Source organism: Pristis pectinata, chromosome 6 (assembly GCF_009764475.1).
Source record: "Pristis pectinata isolate sPriPec2 chromosome 6, sPriPec2.1.pri, whole genome shotgun sequence".
Taxonomy (NCBI): Eukaryota; Metazoa; Chordata; class Chondrichthyes; order Rhinopristiformes; family Pristidae; genus Pristis; species Pristis pectinata.
The window spans coordinates 46,363,579-46,383,926 of record NC_067410.1 but is presented as its reverse complement, the minus strand read 5'-3'; the positions used below and the strand labels follow the sequence as shown (position 1 = coordinate 46,383,926).

At 45.4% G+C, this 20,348-nt stretch overlaps 2 protein-coding genes across 3 annotated transcripts in view; one reads left to right on the top strand and one right to left on the bottom strand.

The window, feature by feature from the left end:
- The window catches only part of sec13 (SEC13 homolog, nuclear pore and COPII coat complex component), a 42,637-nt gene extending 37,912 nt beyond the window's left edge, over positions 1–4,725 (bottom strand). Inside the window, exon 1 of one of the 2 annotated variants that reach the window (XM_052017888.1) lies at positions 4,612–4,725. In XM_052017888.1, coding sequence (XP_051873848.1) covers positions 4,612–4,614 — 3 coding nt within the window. In that variant the 5' untranslated portion in view covers positions 4,615–4,725. The remainder of the gene's footprint in view (positions 1–4,611) is intronic. The other variant, XM_052017889.1, reaches the window with a different exon arrangement.
- A 3,335-nt stretch (positions 4,726–8,060) lies between these two features.
- The window catches only part of LOC127571298 (cullin-associated NEDD8-dissociated protein 1-like), a 40,128-nt gene continuing 27,840 nt past the window's right edge, over positions 8,061–20,348 (top strand). Inside the window, exons 1-4 of the mRNA XM_052017570.1 lie at positions 8,061–8,235; positions 13,411–13,554; positions 15,347–15,501; positions 17,245–17,368. Coding sequence (XP_051873530.1) covers positions 8,168–8,235; positions 13,411–13,554; positions 15,347–15,501; positions 17,245–17,368 — 491 coding nt within the window. The 5' untranslated portion in view covers positions 8,061–8,167. The remainder of the gene's footprint in view (positions 8,236–13,410; positions 13,555–15,346; positions 15,502–17,244; positions 17,369–20,348) is intronic.

Below are 20,348 nucleotides of genomic sequence, written 5' to 3'. Positions count from 1 at the left end.
GCATAAAGTTAAAGATGACACATTTCTTTAATATTTTAAGCAAGATTACTTTTTTATTTCCATCTTTTACAGTTTCAAAAAAAAAAAAAGGAAAGGGCCCGAAGCAAAAGTTTGGGCACCCTGCATGGTCAGTACTTAGTAACACCCCCTTTGGCAAATCTCACAGCTTGTAAACGCTTTCTGTAGCCAGCTAAGAGTCTTTCAATTCTTGTTTGAGGGATTTTTGCCCATTGTTCCTTGCAAACGGCTTCTAGTTCTGTGAGATTCTTGGGCCGTCTTGCATGCACTGCTCTTTTGAGGTCTATCCACAGATTTTTGATGATGTTTAGGTCGGGCAACTGTGAGGGCCATGGATAAAGGGCCAGCTTGTGCCTCTTGAGGTAGTCCATTGTGGATTTTGAGGTGTGCTTATGATCGTTATCCTGTTGTAGAAGCCATCCTCTTTTCATCTTCAGCTCTTTTTGTTTTTTTTTACAGACGGTGTGATATTTGCTTCCAGAATTTGCTGGTATTTAATTGAATTCATTCTTCCCTCTACCAGTGAAATGTTCCCCGTGCCACTGCTGCAACACAAGCCCAAAGCATGATCAATCCACCCCTGTGCTTAACAGTTGGAGAGGTGTTCTTTTCATGAAATTCTGCACCCTTTTTTCTCCAAACATACCTTTCCTCATTGCAGCCAGAAAGTTCTATTTTAACTTCATCAGTCCACAGGACTTGTTTCCAAAATGCATCAGGCTTGTTTGGATGTTCCTTTGTAAACTTCTGACGCTGAATTTTGTGGTGAGGACGCAGGAAAGTTTGGAGAAAAAAGGGTGAAGAATTTCATGAAAACAACACCTCTCCAACTGTTAAGCACGGGGGTGGATCGATCATGCTTTGGGCTGGTGTTGCAGCCAATGGCATGGGGCATTTCACTGGTAGGGGGAAGAATGAATTCAATTAAATACCAGCAAATTCTGGAAACAAACATCACACGGTCTGTAAAAAAGCTGAAGATGAAAAGAGGATGGCTTCTACAATAGGATAACAATCCTAAACATACCTCAAAATCCACAATGGACTACCTCAAGAGGCACAAGCTGAAGGTTTTGCCATGGCCCTCACAGTCCCACGACCTAAAAATCGAAAATCTGTGGATAGGCCTCAACAGAGCAGTGCATGCAAGACGGCCCAAGAATCTCACAGAACTAGAAGCCTTTTGCAAGGAAGAATGGGCAAGAATCCCCCAAACAAGAATTGAAAGACTCTTAGCTGGCTACAGAAAGTGTTTACAAAGCTGTGATACTTGCCAAAGGGGGTGTTACTAAGTACTGACCATGCAGGGTGCCCAAACTTTTGCTTCGGGCCCTTTTCCTTTTTTGTTATTTTGAAACTGTAAAAGATGGAAATAAAAAAGTAATCTTGCTTAAAATATTAAAGAAATGAGTCATCTTTAACTTTATGCCTTCTGGAAATCAGGTCATCTTATACTCGTTCAGCTATTCACAGTAACAGAAATATTGACCCGGGTGCCCAAACTTTTGCGTGCCACTGTATATTCCCCAAAGCCTCTGTATTCTCCTGAAAATCCACCCAGCTTTGTGTCATCATCGGACTTGCATATGTTACATTCATCATTGATGTACACTGATATCCACTGGGATCCAGGTGGCACCTCACTAGCCACAGCCTCCCAACTCAAAAATGTTCATTCCAACTCTCTGCTTTCTGTCTGCTAACTAACCCTCAATCCATGCCTGTATATTACCCCCATGCATGAACTCTAATTTTGCTTAACAATCTCTCATGTGGCCTTTGAACTTCCCAAATCACAACTGGTTCACCCTCATCTATTCTGCTAGCAACAATCATAATAAAAATCCTGAAATATGATTTTGCTTCTGGATATCCACAGCAAGCCTGCCCAATCATACTGCCATTTTTAAATGCCCCGCTACCACTTCCTTAATAATAAATGTTAGCATTCTCTAAACACTAATATCAGGGTAACCGGTTAATTGAAGGGTAGTTTCCTGTTTTCTCTCCCTTTTTGTTTATTAAATAGTGGACTTACATTGACTACCTTCCAAACTGCGGGAACCTTTCTAAAATCTGTGGAATTTTGGAAGCTGACAACTAGTACTTTTGCAATTTCCATACCCATCTCCTTCAAAGCTGTAAGGTGCAGGTTATCAGGTTTTGGCGATTTAATCACCCTTCAGAGTTACAGAGTCGCACAGAAACAGGCTCTTCAAGCCAAATGGGACCATCCCAACCATCAAATACCTATTTACACTAATCCCATTTCATTCCCACATTCTGATGAACTCTCCACAGATTTGGCCACTCACCTACGCATTAAGGACAATTTACAGTGATCAATTAATCGACAATCCTGAACACCTTTGGGAAGTGGGAGGAAACCGGAGCACTTGGCGGGGAAACCCAGGAGGTCACAGGGAGAACATGCAAACTCCACACAGACAGCTGCATCACTGTGGGGCCCTCTCAATTCCATTAATTTCTCCAAAACAAACCTTTTGTTTACTTATGCTAATTTCTTTAGCCCCTCATTCACTGTAGACCTCAAGTCCTCCAGTAATTTTAGAAGGCTTTATATGTCTTCTTCCTTGGAGACAAATACAAATTATTTGTTGAATTTCTCTGCTATTTCCTGCTTCACCGATATAATTTCTCCTATCCCAGTCTGCAAGGGACCCATATTAACTTTAATAGATCTTTTTGTTTTTATATTTCTATAGACATTCTTACAACTTCGCTTTACTTTTCTCACTAGACTTTTGCTGCATTCTGTTTTCCTCGTCTGCCATGCTGAATACTGACGTTTGCGCAATATGCAAGCTTGCATTTTGTTCTGGCAATGCGATATGCCTTTTCCCTTAGCCTAATATTATCTTTAACTTTTCTTGATAGCCACAGCTGCACCCTTTTCCAGGTGATTTTTTTTGCCAAAAGAAATAAATATTATCTGTACACTATATATTAAATTAAATAATAGTGGAATGACTGTGGGGGGCAACAAGTGAGTTACTCACTGCAAGATGCTCAGCTATTTGCTCTTGTGGCCACAGAAATTTACAGTACAGGAGGAGACATTCAGCTCTTCACTGCAGTGCCAGATCCTTAAAAGTGCTATTCAATTATTCTCTTTTCCCCGTTTGTCCCCCACCATCCTGCAAAATGCTCCTTTTCATATATTCCACAAATCTGCTTCCACCACACTGAGCCATGCTCACTACAGATCTACACAGCAGTTAGCACTGTTACCTCACAGCTCCAGGGACCAGGGTTTGATCCTGACCCCCATCACTGTCTGTGTGGAGTTTGCATATTCTCTTTGTGACTGTAGACACAAGAGACCGCAGATGCTGGAATCTGGAGCAAAAAATAATCTGCTGGAGGAACTCAGTTGGTTGAACAGCAGGTGTGGGGGAAAGGAAAATGTCAAGGTTTCAGATTGAAACCCTGCATCAGGATGGAGAGTGGAGAGGGAAGGTAGTTGGTATAAAGAGGCTATCTTCCCTCTCAGTGCAGATGCAAGGTCTCAACCTGAAACGTTCACTATTCTTCCCCCACCACCACAGATGCTGCTTGACCTGTTGAGTTCCTTAGGCAGATTGTTTTTGCTCTTTGTGACCATGTGGGTCTCCCGTGTGCTCCAGTTTCCTCCCATGTCCTAAAGACATAGGTTGGTAGGTTAATTAGCTGCTGTAAATTGCCTCTATTAGAAGTGGGAGTTGATGGTGATGAAAAGAAACAGAATTTGTGCAGGATTAGTATGATGGCCAGCACAAATGAGACTGGCTGAAGGGCCTGTTTCTCTGCTTTATGACTCTATAAACAGGAGCCTGAGGGCACATACCACCAGGCTCAAGGACAGCTTCTATCCCACTGTGATAAGACTATTGAACAGTTCCCTTATATTATGAGACGGACTATGACCTCATGATCTACCTTGTTATGACCTTGCACCTTATTGTCTACCTGCAATGCACTTCCTCTGTAGCTCTGACACTTTACTCTGTACTGTTATTGTTTTTACCTGTATTACATCAATGCGTTCTGTACTGATTCAATGTAACTGCACTATGTAATGAATTGACCTGTACGATCGGTACGAAAGATAAGTTTTTCACTGTACCTCGGTACAAGTGACAAATAATAGCCCAATACTTTAACTCTGAGATCAATAAATGGTGTCAACTAATGGTTCTTGGGATCTTGCAGTTACTGAACGATGGAGCAAGTTGTGGGACCAATCCAGTCAAAAGCAGAGAGCGGACAAAGTGAGCCAGGTGTGGAGAGAGGTGATGTGTCCGCAGCTGCACTGGGTGGCATCGGACGACAGACTTTTAAAGCCCTTGGTCGCCCACGACGCCGCCCCTCTGCCCCCGTCCTCTTCCACCAGCAGCAGCACCACACCGCAGCTCGGGGCCGGGGCAACGTCAAGGCCAAACCCCGGGCCGGGTCGGGCCTCGCCTGCACCCCCTGCCTTGGCCTTGGCCGGGCCGCCCCTCACCTCAGCCCGGGCACTGACAGCAAGCACCGGCCCCGCCACCCCGACCCCGTCCGCCGGAGAATCGGACCCCCGGGTCCCGGTCCCCTCACCATGGCTCCCGCTCCCGGCGTCGCTCCGCTCAGACGTGGCAAACCCCAGACCGGCGCCGCACGCTAAACTGACCGGCTCCCCGCAAGGGCCCGGAACAAAGGTTCCGAGCAGCTGCAGCAGGGCTACCACTGACACTGGAGCAACAGGAACAAACTCCGCACCCCGCACCCCGCACCCCAGGTACACGCCCCGAGTCCCAGCTACACACCCCACACCCCAGATACACACCCCGAGCCCCAGGTACACACCCCGCACCCTGAGCCCCAGAACTCCAACCTGCACTCTAGGCACTAGGAACATGCTCTGAATCCCAGGAGCAGACTCTGATCACCAAGAACACACCTCCCACCCTGCCCCAGGTGCACATCCCTCACCCTGAACCCTTTACAACCCCTTGATCTCCAGGGCAACACCTTACACGCTCGCACATCTTCACCATGGATGTTCAGTCCCTCTCCATTTTCATCCCACACCAGGATGGACTAAGCTCCCTTCACTTCTTCCTTAATGCAAGAGGCCCAACCAGATTCCCTCCCCGACCATCATCATTCGCCTCGCTGCACTTGTCCATTGACAAGTCCTTCAGCTCCATCTACTTTCTCCAAAGCTAATGTGGGAACTCACATGGGTCTAAATAACGTCTGTCCATTTATGGGATACATTTATGAAACATTCCTTATTTCAGACCTGCTCAAGGCCACTCCCCTTTATTCTTTTTCCATTGCAGGTAGATCTGCTAAAACACACGTTTTGAAAATGTGAATTGGTTATAACACAATGCTGGATTAGAAACACTATTTGCATTATGTGGGCTGCATTTGTTACAAAGCCATCACTATCAGGAAAACCTATCTAAATCTGTGCTTTGAAGGCCACTACAGCCTGTTCTGCAAAAATGTGATTTTCTATAATGCAAGGTTTCTAAGGAACATAACTATCGTGTTACAGATAACCTATCTGGACATTGAAGACTGCATTGGTGTTGCTTCCCGCACTTGTACAGAACTCCTTTGCTCCCAGTTTCCACCCTGCTCTCACTTTCACATGATCAATATCTGCCCTTTCCCACTCTTGACTTCTCCTCCGCCATCAAATTTCTACACGATGCATGAACACTACCTCATTATTCGTCTTGTTTTGCACTATTTATTTATTTAGTTTTTACGTCTTTGTGCTATACTGTTGCCACAAAACAACAAATTTCAAGTCAAATGTCAGTGATAATAAATATGATTCTGGTTCTGATTCCGTCTCCATCTCAGCTCAGGGACTCCCACAGCCATCTCAACTACACTACTTTGGTATGTCACCAAAGACTTCTTGCAAATTTCTACAGATGTACGGTGGAGAGCATTCTGACTGGTTGCATCACAGCCTGGTATGGAGGCTCCAATGCACAGGATTGAAAGCAGTTGCAAAGTGTTGTAGACACAGCCAGCTCTATCATGGGCATAACCCTCCTCACCATCAAGAATATCTTCAAGAGGCAGTGCCTCAAGAAAGTGGCATCCATCATTAAAGACCCTCACCATCCGGGACATGCCCTCTTTGTGTTACTACCATCAGGGAGGAGGTACAGGAGCCTGAAGACCCGCACTCAACTTTTAAGGAACAGCTTCTTCCCCTCCACCATCAGATGTCTGAATGGTTCATGAACCCATGAACACTACCTCGTTATTCCTCTTTTGCACTATTTATTTATTTTGTAACTTATAGTAATTTTTATGTCTTGCACTGTACTGCTGTTGCAAAACAACAAATTTCATGACTATGTCAGTAATAATAAACCTGATTCTGATCTCCCCCCAGCATGATTCCTGTAAGGAATCCATTCCATTCTCCCAGTTTCTCTATCTTCTGACGAAGAGAGTTTCAACACCTGCGCTTCTGAGCTGTATCCCTTTTTCCACTCGACCACAGTTGATGGGATGTCAACCACGTCTGCACAGAAACAGGCCCTTTCGCCCAACTTGTCCATGCTGACAAAGTTGGTGACTTGAGCCAGGCCCATTTGCCTGTATTTGGCCCATATCCCTTTAAACCTTTCCTATCCATGTACCTGTCCAAATGTTGTAATTAAATGTTGTAATTGTACCTGCAACTACCACTTTCTCTGGGAGCTCATCACCCACTGTGTGAAAAATTTGCCCCTCATGTCCCCTTTAAGTCTTTCCCCTCTCATCTCAGATCTATGCCCTCTGGTTTCAGAGCCCCCTACCTTGGGAAATAGACTGTGACTATCCACCATATCTATGCCCCTCATGTTTTATATACCTCAGCTTCCTCTTCTACAGGGAAAAAAGCCCCAGCCTATCTAGTCTCTCCTTTCTGTACCTTCTGACTCAAGGCATTCTGTACCCTTTCCAGCTTAATGATATCCTTTTGCTAGGCAATCAGACCTGCACACAATACTCCAAGTACAGTCTCACCATTGTCTTGTACAGGTGTAACATGACATCGCAACCTTTGTACTCAGTGACCCGACCTATGAAGGCAAGCATGCCAAACACCTTCATCTCCTGTCTACTTCTGTCGCCATTTTCGAGGAGCTATGTAAATGTACCCTTATGTCTCTCTGTTTTACAGCATTCTCCAGGGCCCTGCCATATACTGTGTAAGTCCTGCCCTGATTTAACTTACCAAAATGCAACACTTCACACTTATCTGAGTTAAATTCCATCTCCCATTCCTTGGTGCACTCTCTCAGTTGATCTAGATCCTATTGCAATCTTAGATAACATTCTTCACTGTCCACTGTACCACTAATTTTGGTGTCATCCACAAATTTACTAACTATGCCAAATATATTCTCATCCAAGTCGTTAATATAGATGACGGATTCTGGAGTCATTTTTGACTATGATGCAAAAATAAAACCCAAAACTTTTCCATCCCCAAAACTGCCTACTTCTACTGCTGTAGCACCACCACCCTCTGATCTTGCATCAGCTCATGCACAGTTGAAACCCTGGTCAATACCTCCATTGTTTCCATTACCTGAATGCTCTCTGCCCAACCTCCAACTGCATTCCACACCTTTTAATGTTCTTGCCCCCAACACCTCCTCTGGCAGCTCATTCCAGACACAAATTACTCTTTTTGTGAAAAATGTAACCCACAGATCAACTGTGTCTGTGTGTGGTGGGAACATTACCCCAGTATTGTAGATGTTTGTGTGAGGGTTAATATTAGATCATTATTCACATCCGACTGTTCTGTGTGTATGGCTGTGGACGTTATTCCGCCCTGTAGATGTCTTGTTGCAGGGTCTCGACCCGAGAACGTGGACCACCCCCTTGGCTCCATTGATGCTGCCTGCCCCGTTGAGTCCCCCCGCAGCAACCCAGGCTCCAGCTCCTGCCTCCTGCACACTGCTGTCTGGGCTGCCGGTAGGTGGGCGCTGCCGGCCGCGGTGGGATTTCCAGTGACTTCTAACCCGGGTGACGTCAGCGGGGAGCGCGGCCGAGCGGGCGCCATCTTGTCCCATGGACGAGCAGCGAGCGGCCGCCAGCCCAGCGCCAGCAGCCCGGAGTCACGGCCCGCAGCCCCGGCACCATGACCAACGTGTCCTACCACATCTCCAACCTGCTGGAGAAGATGACCTCCAGCGACAAGGACTTCAGGTGAGCCCGGGACCTGCAGCAGGAGCAGCCCGGCGCTTGGCCGCGGACCCGGCGGGGGTGCGGGAGCTCCGGCCTTGTGTGTGCGCGGGGTCCCGGCACCGGGTGCGGGCCGGGGGAGGCCTGCCTCCCTCCCCCTCCCCCTCCCCCTCCCCCTCCCCCTCCCCCCCCCTCCCCCTCCCCCTCCCCCTCCCCCTCCCTCCCCCTCCCTCCCCCTCCCCCTCCCCCCCCTCCCCCTCCCTCCCTCCCTCCCCCCCCCTCCCCCCCCTCCCCCCTCCCTCCCCCTCCCTCCCCCTCCCCCTCCCTCCCCCTCCCCCTCCCTCCCTCCCCCCTCCCCCTCCCTCCCTCCCCCCCCTCCCTCCCCCTCCTCCCTCCCCCTCCTCCCTCCCCCTCCTCCCTCCCCCTCCTCCCTCCCCCTCCTCCCTCCCCCTCCCTCCCCCTCTCCCTCCCCCTCCCTCCCCCTCTCCCTCCCCCTCCCTCCCCCTCTCCCTCCCCCTCCCTCCCCCTCTCCCTCCCCCTCCCTCCCCATCTCCCTCCCCCTCCCTCCCCCTCTCCCTCCCCCTCTCCCTCCCCCTCCCTCCCCCTCTCCCTCCCCCTCCCTCCCCCTCTCCCTCCCCCTCCCTCCCCCTCCCTCCCCCTCCCTCCCCCCCCTCCCCCTCCCTCCCCCTCCCCCTCCCTCCCTCCCCCTCTCCCTCCCTCCCCCTCCCCCTCCCCCCCCCTCCCTCCCCCCCCCCCCCCCCCCCTCCCTCCCCCCTCCCCCTCCCTCCCCCCTCCCTCCCCCCTCCCCCCTCCCTCCCCCCTCCCCCCTCCCTCCCCCCTCCCTCCCCCCTCCCTCCCCCCTCCCTCCCCCCTCCCTCCCCCCTCCCCCCTCCCTCCCCCTCCCCCTCCCCCCTCCCCTCCTCCCCCCCTCCTCCCCCCCTCCTCCCCCCCTCCCTCTCCCCCCTCCCTCTCCCCCCTCCCTCTCCCCCCTCCCTTCCCCCCCCCTTTCCCCTCCCCCTCCCTCTCCCCCCTCCTTCTCCCCCTTCCCCCTCCCTTCTCCCTCTCCCCCCCTTCCCCCTCCCCCCTCCCCCCTCCCCCCTCCCTCTCCCCCCCTCCCTCTCCCCCCCTCCCCCCTCCCTCTCCCCCCCTCCCCCCTCCCTCTCCCCCCCTCTCCCCTCCCTCTCCCCTCCCTCATCCCCCCCTCCCCTCCCTCTCCCCCCTCCCCTCCCTCTCCCCCCTCTCCCCCCGTCCTCCCCCCCTCCCCCCCCTCCCCCTCCCTCCCCTCCCCCTCCCCCCCTCCCCCTCCCTCCCCCTCCCCCCCTCCCCTCCCCCCCTCCCCTCCCTCCCCCTCCCCCCTCCCCCTCCTCCCCCTCCCCCCTCCCTCCCTCCCTCCACTCCTCCCTCCCCCCCCACTCCTCCTCCCCCTCCCCCCCCACTCCTCCTCCCCCTCCCCCCCACTCCTCCTCCCCCCTCCCCCCCACTCCCCCTCCCCCCCTCCTCCTCCCCCCCCCCCCCCCTCCCCCCACCTCTCCTCCCCCTCTCCCCCCACCTCTCCTCCCCCTCTCCCCTTCCTCCCTGGTCTACCCCCACTGCCCTGGGGCAAATGCTGATGTGTGAAGTGAGGGGTTGAATGTCAGGTAGGGCACCAAAATTGCAGAAAATGCTGGGGATGTTCAGCAGATCGGGCAGCATCTGTGGAGAGGGAACCAGAGTTAATGTTTCGTGTGAATAACCTTGTTTCAGAACTGTCTCTCTTGCCTTTTTCCATCACTGGGGTTAACCACCCCCCATTTAAAATCTCAACTAAACGAGGTGGCAGTTCGGACTTCAGCACTGTTTATATACTGCAATTTCAGAAAAAACATTTTTAGGCCCAAGTTGCTGGAATGGGGCTTGAACCCACCATTTTCCTCTGAATAAGTAGTACTAGTTACTGAGCCACTGACAACTAAGTTCTCACACAATATGCTCAGGCCATTCATTGTGAATCTGTCTGGATTGTCAGAAATGGGAATCAAGTGATAGGTCTTTGCACAACACCTGGTATTTGGCTGGAAGACAGGGTGGTTCTGTATAAGTCTTTTGTTCAGACTCAGCCAAGCAATGTACAGAAAGTGAAAACAATGATAGTGCATGCTTTCTTGGCAAAATAGACTCAGGATCTACTGGATATCGTCGATTAAAGGGAGGTCTGCATTGTGAAAGAAGTCTAATGGGAGGTAACAGAGACAATGGAAAAAAAATCAACCATAGGTGCTTGAGTGTCTATTGTGATTTAAAGAATTTTAGTTATTTCTTTCTGTAACCTTTACTATTCTTATGAACAATTTTTTATGTTTACTTATGTTCAATATCTTTGAGAAGTGGTGCCTCAAGAAGGCAACATCCATCATTAAGGACCCTCACCACCTGGAACATGCCCTCTTCACATTACTACCATCAGGGAGGGGGTACAGGAGCCTGAAGACCCACACTCATCTTTTCAGGAACGCCTTCTTCCCCTCCACCATCAGATTTCTGAACGGTCCATGAAAACTGCTTCATTATTCCCCTTTTGCACTTTTTTATGTCTTTGTCTTGCACTGCACAGCTGCCAATAAGCAACAAATTTCAAGACATGTCAGTAATAATAAACCTGATTCTGATGTTGCAAGGTTTATGTGAATGAAGAGCTCATGCATTTATATCACACCTTCCATAACTTTATGATGGTATCATTCTTAACAACCAATTTTAAGGAGTAACTGTTATTGAGGCGAGAAAGTCTGACAGCAAATTTTCATTCTATCAGTTTTTTCCATTATTTGGATGCAGGGCATCAGTGGCCTTGCCACTTGCACTCGTAATTGGAGTTGAGAAGATGGTTGTGAATTGCCAGCTTGTAAAATTACTTCCACAGCATTACTGGATGTAAATATCAGGATTTAGACCCAGTGGCAGTGTATGACCAAGTCCGGATGGAGTGCAACAATGTGGTGACATTTCCACATACCTGCTGCTGCTCTTGGTGGTAGAGGTTGTGGTGTGGGTAGTACTGTTGAAGGACTCTTGGTGTAACTATTGCCTTTTGTAAAAGATGTGCAATGTGCTTTGGTATGCTGTTGGTGGAGAAGGTGTGGATTATTTAGCTTGAATAATGTTGACTCATCCAGGTAAACGGAGAGTGTACGATCACACTTCAACCATGTGCCTTGTAGATGATAGAGGAGTTTGGAGATCTGGGAGTTGAGTCACATTGTGGAATACCCATTCTCTGATCTGACTTGTATTTATGGTATTTATATTCCACAGATGGTACTGAGTTAATGACTAAATAATTGTGATAAAATCCATTGAGGACATGTTGTTCAGGACACGTAGATAAGGGTCTGCCTTCTTTTTGATTTCATTGGAACTTTCACATTTACCTGTGGCTTTGGTTAAATGTCCAATTTTATTTGACAGTGCGGTGTCCACTCAGTGCTGAACTGAAGTGCAACAACAGAGACATCCTAAAGTCTTACCCCAACTCAGCTATCAGAGAATTCTCATTATTTTTCCTTCAATGCTTCGAAGTGCCTTTCACACAGTCATTTCTCACAGAGACAGTGTTTATTGAGAGGTTAGGTGTGGAGGCCATTCTGCTCACTAAATACATCTTTGGGCATTAATTATATTGATTGAAGGAGGAATGTTGACCAAGATGGAGAACTACTTACTCTTCCAGCAGTGCTGTGTGATAATAAGATTATTTTTTGTTTACAGAGTTATCTACCTGAGGGCGATGTGAACTCAGTTTACTATCTCATCTGAGAGAAAATTAAACATTATAATAAACATTGTTGTTTGTGGCAATTTCCTCCAAGAAAACTAGCTGCTGGGTTTTCAGTGTTTGTTTCAAAGTACCAAGGATGCTGTGAAACCCATAGTGTACATGAAGGTCTGAACCTAGATGGGATTCTAGTCACAGTCCAATGTAGTTGGCTCTTAACTGCCATTTGAAATTTCCCAGCAAGCTGTACAAAAGTATCAGACTGTGGCTTGAGGTACCAGAATGGGCAATGAGACTCGAGCCATGCCAATGATGCATATTTCCCAGTACTGGATTTTTAAAGCTGTCCTGCCAGCTTTTGTGGTGGCAGATTGAGTTTAAGAACTAAATGTGGCAGGAAGTAAATACAGCATTTGTCCTGACTCCATTACTTGACCAATGGACCAAATAACTAGAGTGCTCTTGATTACGGGGAAGAGTGTTTCATATTCTCACTGGGTCAACAGTAAACAACTCCTGTTTTCCATTGCAGATAATGGTGAAAACTCAACTTTCATTTAGTTTCCATTCAAATAGTTGAGATATGATTTACAGCCTACTATATGTGCTGAGCTAGTTCATTGCTTGCCAAGCTTGTGTTGTGGCACATGTACATGAAGGTCCACGCATGCTGATGATTAATTGAAGTTAACTTGGCATAAAATCCTTATCCATCTCTTGGCAATGATTTGGTTTTGCTGGGGACTCATCCTCAACTAGTTATCCATGCATCTCCAGGACCAGAAGAACTCAGTAGTCTGAATAGAGATAATGTCTTGTATTTGAATTCTAATGTAAGTTGGGTCCCTGGCTTAGTTTTGATTAGCTGATGAAACAGGCAAGATCTAATTTCAGATTGTTGTGTCTGTAAATAAAAATTGTTCTCTGTTAAATGCAGTGGATTTTGGGCCCTGAGGTCCGTTGTTATTTACAATTAGTTGCCAATATTAACTTAATTACAAAATTTCTTTTGCAAAAAGGAAAAGTCTGGATCTTTTGCTTAGTTCTTCTTGGACTGAGAGAAAATATTCATCTGTGAATATTATGTTAACTTGGTTTGCATGCAGCTTCCGATTGCAGGATTATTTTGCAAATTTTTTTTAAATCAAGAACTTTTAATGGCAGAAAGTTCTGGGTAGCCATTTACGGTGTGAATTTCAAAGGTATTTGTTTACCATAGATCTTTATATTTGTAGATTTATAAACATATTTGAGTTGGTTGTTCTCAACTGTTAATGAGTATGTGGTATTCTCTGTCATGGAATCTCACAGCACTGGAGGCCTTTGAACTTTTAAAAAGTCACTATAGACTTGAGCTATTCAACTAACCTCAATTCCTGCTGCATAATGATTACTAAGTGGTTTGGCTTGTGTTTTTTCATAGATCTTTGTTGGTTTTTGTTTTTCAGGTTCATGGCCACCAATGACCTGATGGTAGAGTTACAGAAAGATTCCATCAAGTTGGATGATGACAGTGAGAAGAAGGTGGTGAAGATGCTGCTTAAACTGCTGGAGGATAAAAATGGAGAGGTGCAAAACCTGGCTGTGAAGTGGTAAGTAACGGTCACAAAATCCATCCATATGTGGCTTAGTAACCATTTGCTGTCAATCTCTGACATGGGTGACTCTGGGTAAATGTTATGCCAAGCTTTTCTGGATGTTGATGCGTTTGGTTTGACTACACACGAGGGAATTATACCTACTTTATAAGGCAGATTTATTTACAGTCTAATGATAAGTGAAATTGTTACGGGTCTACGTAACATTCACTTCCAAACAGTACGCGGGGCCATTCAGCTAATTGTTCAAACCACAACGAAACAGTGGTAGCTGGTTAAGACAGAGTTTACTGTGATGCCAAACAAGTTTGTACCCCTAAGAGCATATATGGCTGTTTTTGGCTTTGTCATTCAGGAATGATAGTACTTTGTTGTGTCGACTTGTTCAGTGAAACACAAAAAAGGATGAGCCTTGTCTTCATCATTGGTGAAACAGTCTGTCATTCTGCACACTCTGTACATTGTTGCTCTCTGACAATAATGATCTGTGATGAAAGCCATGAACCATTTCCCATATAGTCACACAGCACAGAAACATTCTTCAGGCCACCATGTCCATGCCATTCATTAACTATTTATCTAACTAATCTTATGCCCTAGGACTTGGTTCCAAGCTTGAAATGTTGATTGTGTTTCTCCTCCCACAGGTGTGGTCTTACCTGCTGAGTATTTCCAGCATTTTCTGTTTTTGTTTCAGATTTCCAGTGTTTACAGTTTTCATTTGATTTTCATTTAAGTGTTGAAAGTCTCTTCCTCTACCACTCCCTCAGGCAGAAGGTTTCAGTTTTCAATTACCCTCTGAGTGAAAGTGTTCTTCCTTCGATCCCTTCTAAATTTTTTGCCACTTACTTTAAACCTATATCTTCTAGTCCTGAACTCCCCTGCTAACGGGAACAGTTTCTTATTCTCTATCCTATCTATGCCCCTCATTTTGTGCACCTTGGATCATCCTTCAGTTTCCTTGACTCCAAGGAAAACAAACTTCCAGTCACTCATTGCTGAAATGCTCCACCCCAAGCAATATCCTTGTGAATCTCCTCTGCACCTTCTCCAGTGCAATCACATCCTTCCTATAGTGTGGCAACCTGAACTGCACACTGTTTTCCGGCTGTGGTCCAACTGATATTTTACATAGCTGTAGCATGGCCTTCCTGCTCTTTATATACAATGTGAATGAAGGCAAGTATTCCAATGCTTTCTTAACCACTTCATGGGTCCTTGGATATGTATAGTAAGGTTCCTCTTCCTCAGCACTTCCTAGGATCCTGCCATTCATTATGTACATCCTAGCCTTATTATTCCTCCCAAATTGCATAATCAGCACTGAATAAATTCCTGTCTTTTCTGCTTATCTTACCAATTAGTCGATATTCTCTAGCCAAAGACTACTCTCGCTATCCACAGCACCATCTGAAAATTTAGTAATCATACACTCCCTTTCACTTCCAGATTATTAGTGTATATAACAAACGGCAAGAATCCCAGCACCCATCCCTGCGGTACACCACTGGTCATGGGCTTCCAATCCAAACAGCCCTCAACTGTTATCTCTGCCTTCTATCATCAAACCAATTTTGGATTTGATTTGCCAAATTGTCCTGAACCTGAATTGTTCTATCTTGCTTTTTGGATTAGAGCAGTCAAAAGCCTTGCTGAAATCCATGTACACTTGCACCACCCTCATTGACACACTTAGTCATCTTTTTGGAAAATTAAGTGAAGTTAGTCTTTCAGTATTAGTGTCAAGATGCCAATTTCAAGGGATTTCTTTTGTTCCTTCCCACAGCTTGGGCCCCCTGGTCAGCAAGGTTAAAGAGTACCAAGTGGAGACGATTGTGGATACATTGTGTACCAACATGCTGTCTGACAAAGAGCAACTACGGGACATATCCAGCATTGGTCTGAAGACTGTCATTGCAGAGCTACCTCCTGCTTCTAGTGGTAAGAGGATCCTTTATACCTAGTAACCTTTGCTCGACCTCTTGCCTTGCTCTCTTATTCTGACCTTATGATGTTGTGATAAAACCTCGGTCTAATTTTGGGCTCTTCTACCTTGTCTTGTAATTATTGTTGTGGGCTTAGGATAATTATTATAAGTGGTTTTGGAAAGCTCAAATGCAAGGCATAAAAATCCTCTGGATTTTAGAACCACTCTTCCAATGGCTTCAGTCATTGGTCTCAGTGTTTGACCTGAGTTATTGATTTTGTCAAGAATGTGTTTTAAGTGGGTTTGGCTTACTTGGGCACTGGCTGTTGTTTGGTACCTCTGGTGAGAGCATATTGTACATAGACTTTGTCACTGAATGTCAGCAAATTAATTAAATATAGAGGGGGTTGCTGCAAAGCTCAGTCCTTTTAATGTGTTACTGGATAACTGTCAAGTGTAGGGACTGCCCTTCATTTGTCTTCACTTGCCTTCCTTTTGGCTTTTTGCTGCTTTGCCCTTCAGTACGATCATGGTTGATCTGAATTTATCCTCAGCTCCACTTTCTTGCCCCATTTCCCAAAACCCTGGATTCCCCTATAAACAAAATGTTCATCTTGGCTTTGAATATTTTTTTAAAAATTTTGTTTACAGTGTGGTAACAGGCCCTTCCGGCCCAACGAGTCCACGTCGCCCATTTTAAACCCATATTAACCTACCCATACGTCTTTAGAATGTGGGAGGAAACTGGAGCACCCGGAGGAAACCCACGCAGACACGGGAGAACGTACAAACTCCTTACAGCGACGGGAATCGAACCCCGATCGCTGGCGCTGTAATAGACTAATTGAGACTGTAATTCAGACTATTGTGTGATCTCATTAATGTTTGGTGCAGCTGTAGTGAGACTTCTCTATTTTTACATGTTACCCATTTTGCAACAGAGGTCAAAGTCCCTTAATTTTTCTATTACTTGCTATCTCTGCATGCTAAGTTTGTGATTCATATATGAGAACATCAAGCTCCTCCTCTTAGTGCAGCATTATTTAGTCTTTTCCATTTAAACAATATTTTGCTTTTCTACCTTTCCTACCAAAGTAGAAACACTTGTGTTCCCTACATAATATTGCATCTGCTAAATTTTTGTTTATTCATAGTCCAGCTCAAAAATTGTTTTACCACCCATCTTTGTATCATCAACAAATTTGGCTACAATGGAGTGATTTCATCCAAGTGGTTTACAGAGATTGTGATTGAGGCCGTAGCACTCGTTCCTGTGCCACCCTCTCAGTTAAATTTGCCATTTAACATTCCAGTGAAGGATGGGAAAGTTAACCTGGCCTACCTGTTACTGAAGGACACCACCTGAGGCCTTCAGTCTTTGGAACTAGTGTGTAGCACTTGCTGAGGCCAAAGAGTTACAGTGTGATGCTGGCAAATGCCTGGTACCTTTGACACTGAGAAGTTTCAAGCATGCCAAGGGACACTGACCAAGGCCTGTAACTTCTATAATTAACAGACTTTAAGAAAAGTTAGGCAAATGAAATGTTAATTCATCTACTTTTATTTGGTTGTTTTCTTGCCTAGTGTATGAAAAGTGGAAATTTTGAGCACAAAAATTGTAAAAGTGTAGAAAGAATACCTCTTCCTTGATTTGGAGCCTGCTGATGGGGGGGGGGGGGGCGGGGAGAGAGCTAAACTGAATGAACTATTTGGGGTAAGCAGTATCTCACAGACAATGAACATTTACTTTATTCTAGGTTTAGCCCTATCTGCCAATGTGTGCAAGAAGATCACTGGACGCCTGACAAGTGCTATTGCCAAGCAGGAGGATGTATCTGTCCAGCTGGAAGCCTTGGATATCCTATCTGATATGTTGAGCAGGTAAAGCTGTTGGTATGATAGGCAAAGGAGCTCAAGTTATTGTATGAAGGAATAATAGAATGGTTATGGCACAACAGGAAGAACAGTCAGAACCATTCTCCTACTTTCCTTGCAACCCAGCAAATTATTTTCCTCCTGCCTAGCCTCTTGAACATCCTGAGTGATTGTTTTCACCAAACGTCCAAGTGAGTACCAAATCATACTCTTTCCAACAACCCCCCACCACCGCTCCCCACCCACCCCCCCACCCCCCCCCCCCCCCCCCCCCCCCCCCCCCCCCCCCGTAAGTTTTGGCCATCACTTTATATCTGTGTCTCTTGGACTTTGTCCCATTTGCTAATGGGAGAAATTGCTCCCCTTTTAGTTCACATAAACACACGATTTTGTGAATCTCTATCAAATCTTAAATTTGTTTTTGAAGAGAATAACTCCAGCTTCTCTGGCCATGTCTTGTAGCTGAAAACTCATCATTAGAACTAATCTAACAACTTTTATTTTGCACTTCTGGGTCTTTGTATCCTTCCTAAAGTGGTGAACAGAATTCCTAGTACTCACTCCTGCAGAACACTGATCTACTGTCTTCCGATCTGGAAAACAACCATTGGAGATCATTCTACTTTGTTCTTAAGCTAATTTCTTATCCATGCCACCACAGACTTTCGCTCTATTGACCTTAGTTTTGCTAATCAGCTTTCTTTGGCACTGTCAAATCCAGTCTCCTGCATTCACTTCAACAACCTCTGTTATCTTGTCAAATAATTTAGATGACTCAAGCACAATTTGTCATTTATCAACACCAACTTTTCCATGTGTTCTTTCAATTTTTACCTAATTATTGTTTCCAAAGTCTTCAAAGTTAATTTAACTGTCCTGTGAATGTCAGGCATGGTCTTGAACACCCTTTTTGAATAAACATGTCAAACTTGTCATGTTCCAGTCCTCTGGCATTATTGACAAGCTCTTCTGTGATGTCAGTGTGACTTTACTCAGCAATGTGAGATATGTACCAGGTGGCTTATTTGCTACAAACCTAGCTTGCATTTCTAATATCTCCACATCAATTTTTACCCCATCTTTTGTCTCTGCTATCACACCTAATGAGATTTTGGTGGCATCTTTGGCCCTAGCAAAGTCTAATGCAAAGTACTCATTAGGGGTACCAGCCCTGAACTCTGCCTTGATGCATATATCAGCCTCTTGGTCTTTAACTGGACCCACCTCTCTTACTTTCCACTTACTAATCACGTGCTGATAGCAGACTTGGATTCCCTTTTGTTAACTGTCATTCTATTCTTAGGTTCCCTCTTTGGTGTCTTATTTTCCTCTCATCTCCCTCTCAGCTTACTTTATTCAACCTGATTTTTACTTGAATTATTCACGTGGCATGTGTCATACAACTTTTGGTTTTGTTTTATCACATTTATTAACTTTTGTTATCGAGAAAGCTCTAGCTTTGGTTCTCCTATATTCCTGTTTAATTGTCACCCATTGTTCCATTTACAATTTTACCTCACAGTGTTTGGTTTTACTTTACCCTGGCCAAATCTCCTTTAATACTGTTGAAATTGGGTCTCCTCCAATTGTGAACCTTGCCCTTTTCCATTTCTGATTAATACCTTGCGACATGATGATCAGTTTTCCCTGTGTTTTCCCATTAACATTTGGTACATCTTATTCCTCAGAGCAGATCCAACAATGCCTCCTCCCTTGTATTGTAAGCAAGGTAATTGGGGAACTCCTCCTGAACACTTCAGAAATTGCCTCTTTTGTTGGTGACCTTATCTCAATCAGCATTGTAGTAATTGAAGGCCCCAGTATTTACACACAGTATCTGCTGTACCTTTTAAGCTTTTTTCCACAGTAATTAGTCAATAGAATGCCTTCTAGTAGGGTGATAGTGCCTTTACTGCTGCTCAGCTCCAACCAAATGGACTCTTTATCATTGAGCCCTGAAGGATATACTGTACAGTAATATCTTCCTTAATTAGCTTTGCCACCCTGTCTTTCTCTATCTTTTTTGCACACCTTGTATGCAGCATGGTAGAGAGAGCATGTTCTTTGCAAATAGTGTTACACTGGTAATATCGAGGGCTATTGTAAGATTTTGTCTGCCAGCATCATTGAATTGGTATATTTTTATAGTTAGCAAGCAGTGCCAATGGATGTCATATTTTGTTGCAATAATTAGGAATAATATAATGCACAATGGTACAAAGATGGTGCTATTAGGAATAATGTATTTGACAATGTGGACCAATCTTGGAGATATAATCAAGGCAATGATATCAGGAGTAATTTTTTTTAATGTATGGGGAATGCAATGGCATGTAAAGTGTTCTGCAGTGACACACAGGAATTATTCTGAGTAATGTTTGGGTGATGTATTCCATATTATTTATTATAAACAAGAATGAAACATTCCAAAGCTAAGTTCCATAATTACCTGTTAGACAGAGCTCAGGATACAAAAAAACAGCAGCCTTAGTGGTTATTAGTAATAGAGTGATACAAAGAGTGAGAAAACAATGATGTTAGTTAATGAGAATCTGCCTACAATATTTTCTTGTGGGTATGACACCATCGGAACTAGGTTCGGTGCCTAGTACTTCTTGGAAGGCTTCCAGTGACTGAGGTTGGGAATGGTTGACTGGCTCTAACAAGAGTTACCTCTTTTCATCCTGTGACTAGGAAGTGATACAAGGAGAAAAAGCATGGGTATGGAGAGTAATAGTTCAACTTCTGAGCCAGTAGGTCGCAGACATAACCCACATAAGGCCTAGAAATTTTATCATTATGTTCTATATAGTTTTGCTTAAAAAGAAAAACATTCATTAAGTAGAATTAAGGACTATATACGTGTTTTGGAAAATCCATAGTTTTCCTTCTGGGTTCTCTGTATTTGACATGCTAATGTATGTTAATGCCACAGATAGTGCGGGCCACTATTGCAGAAGCAGGCCTTCAAGGAGTTTGAGCCCTG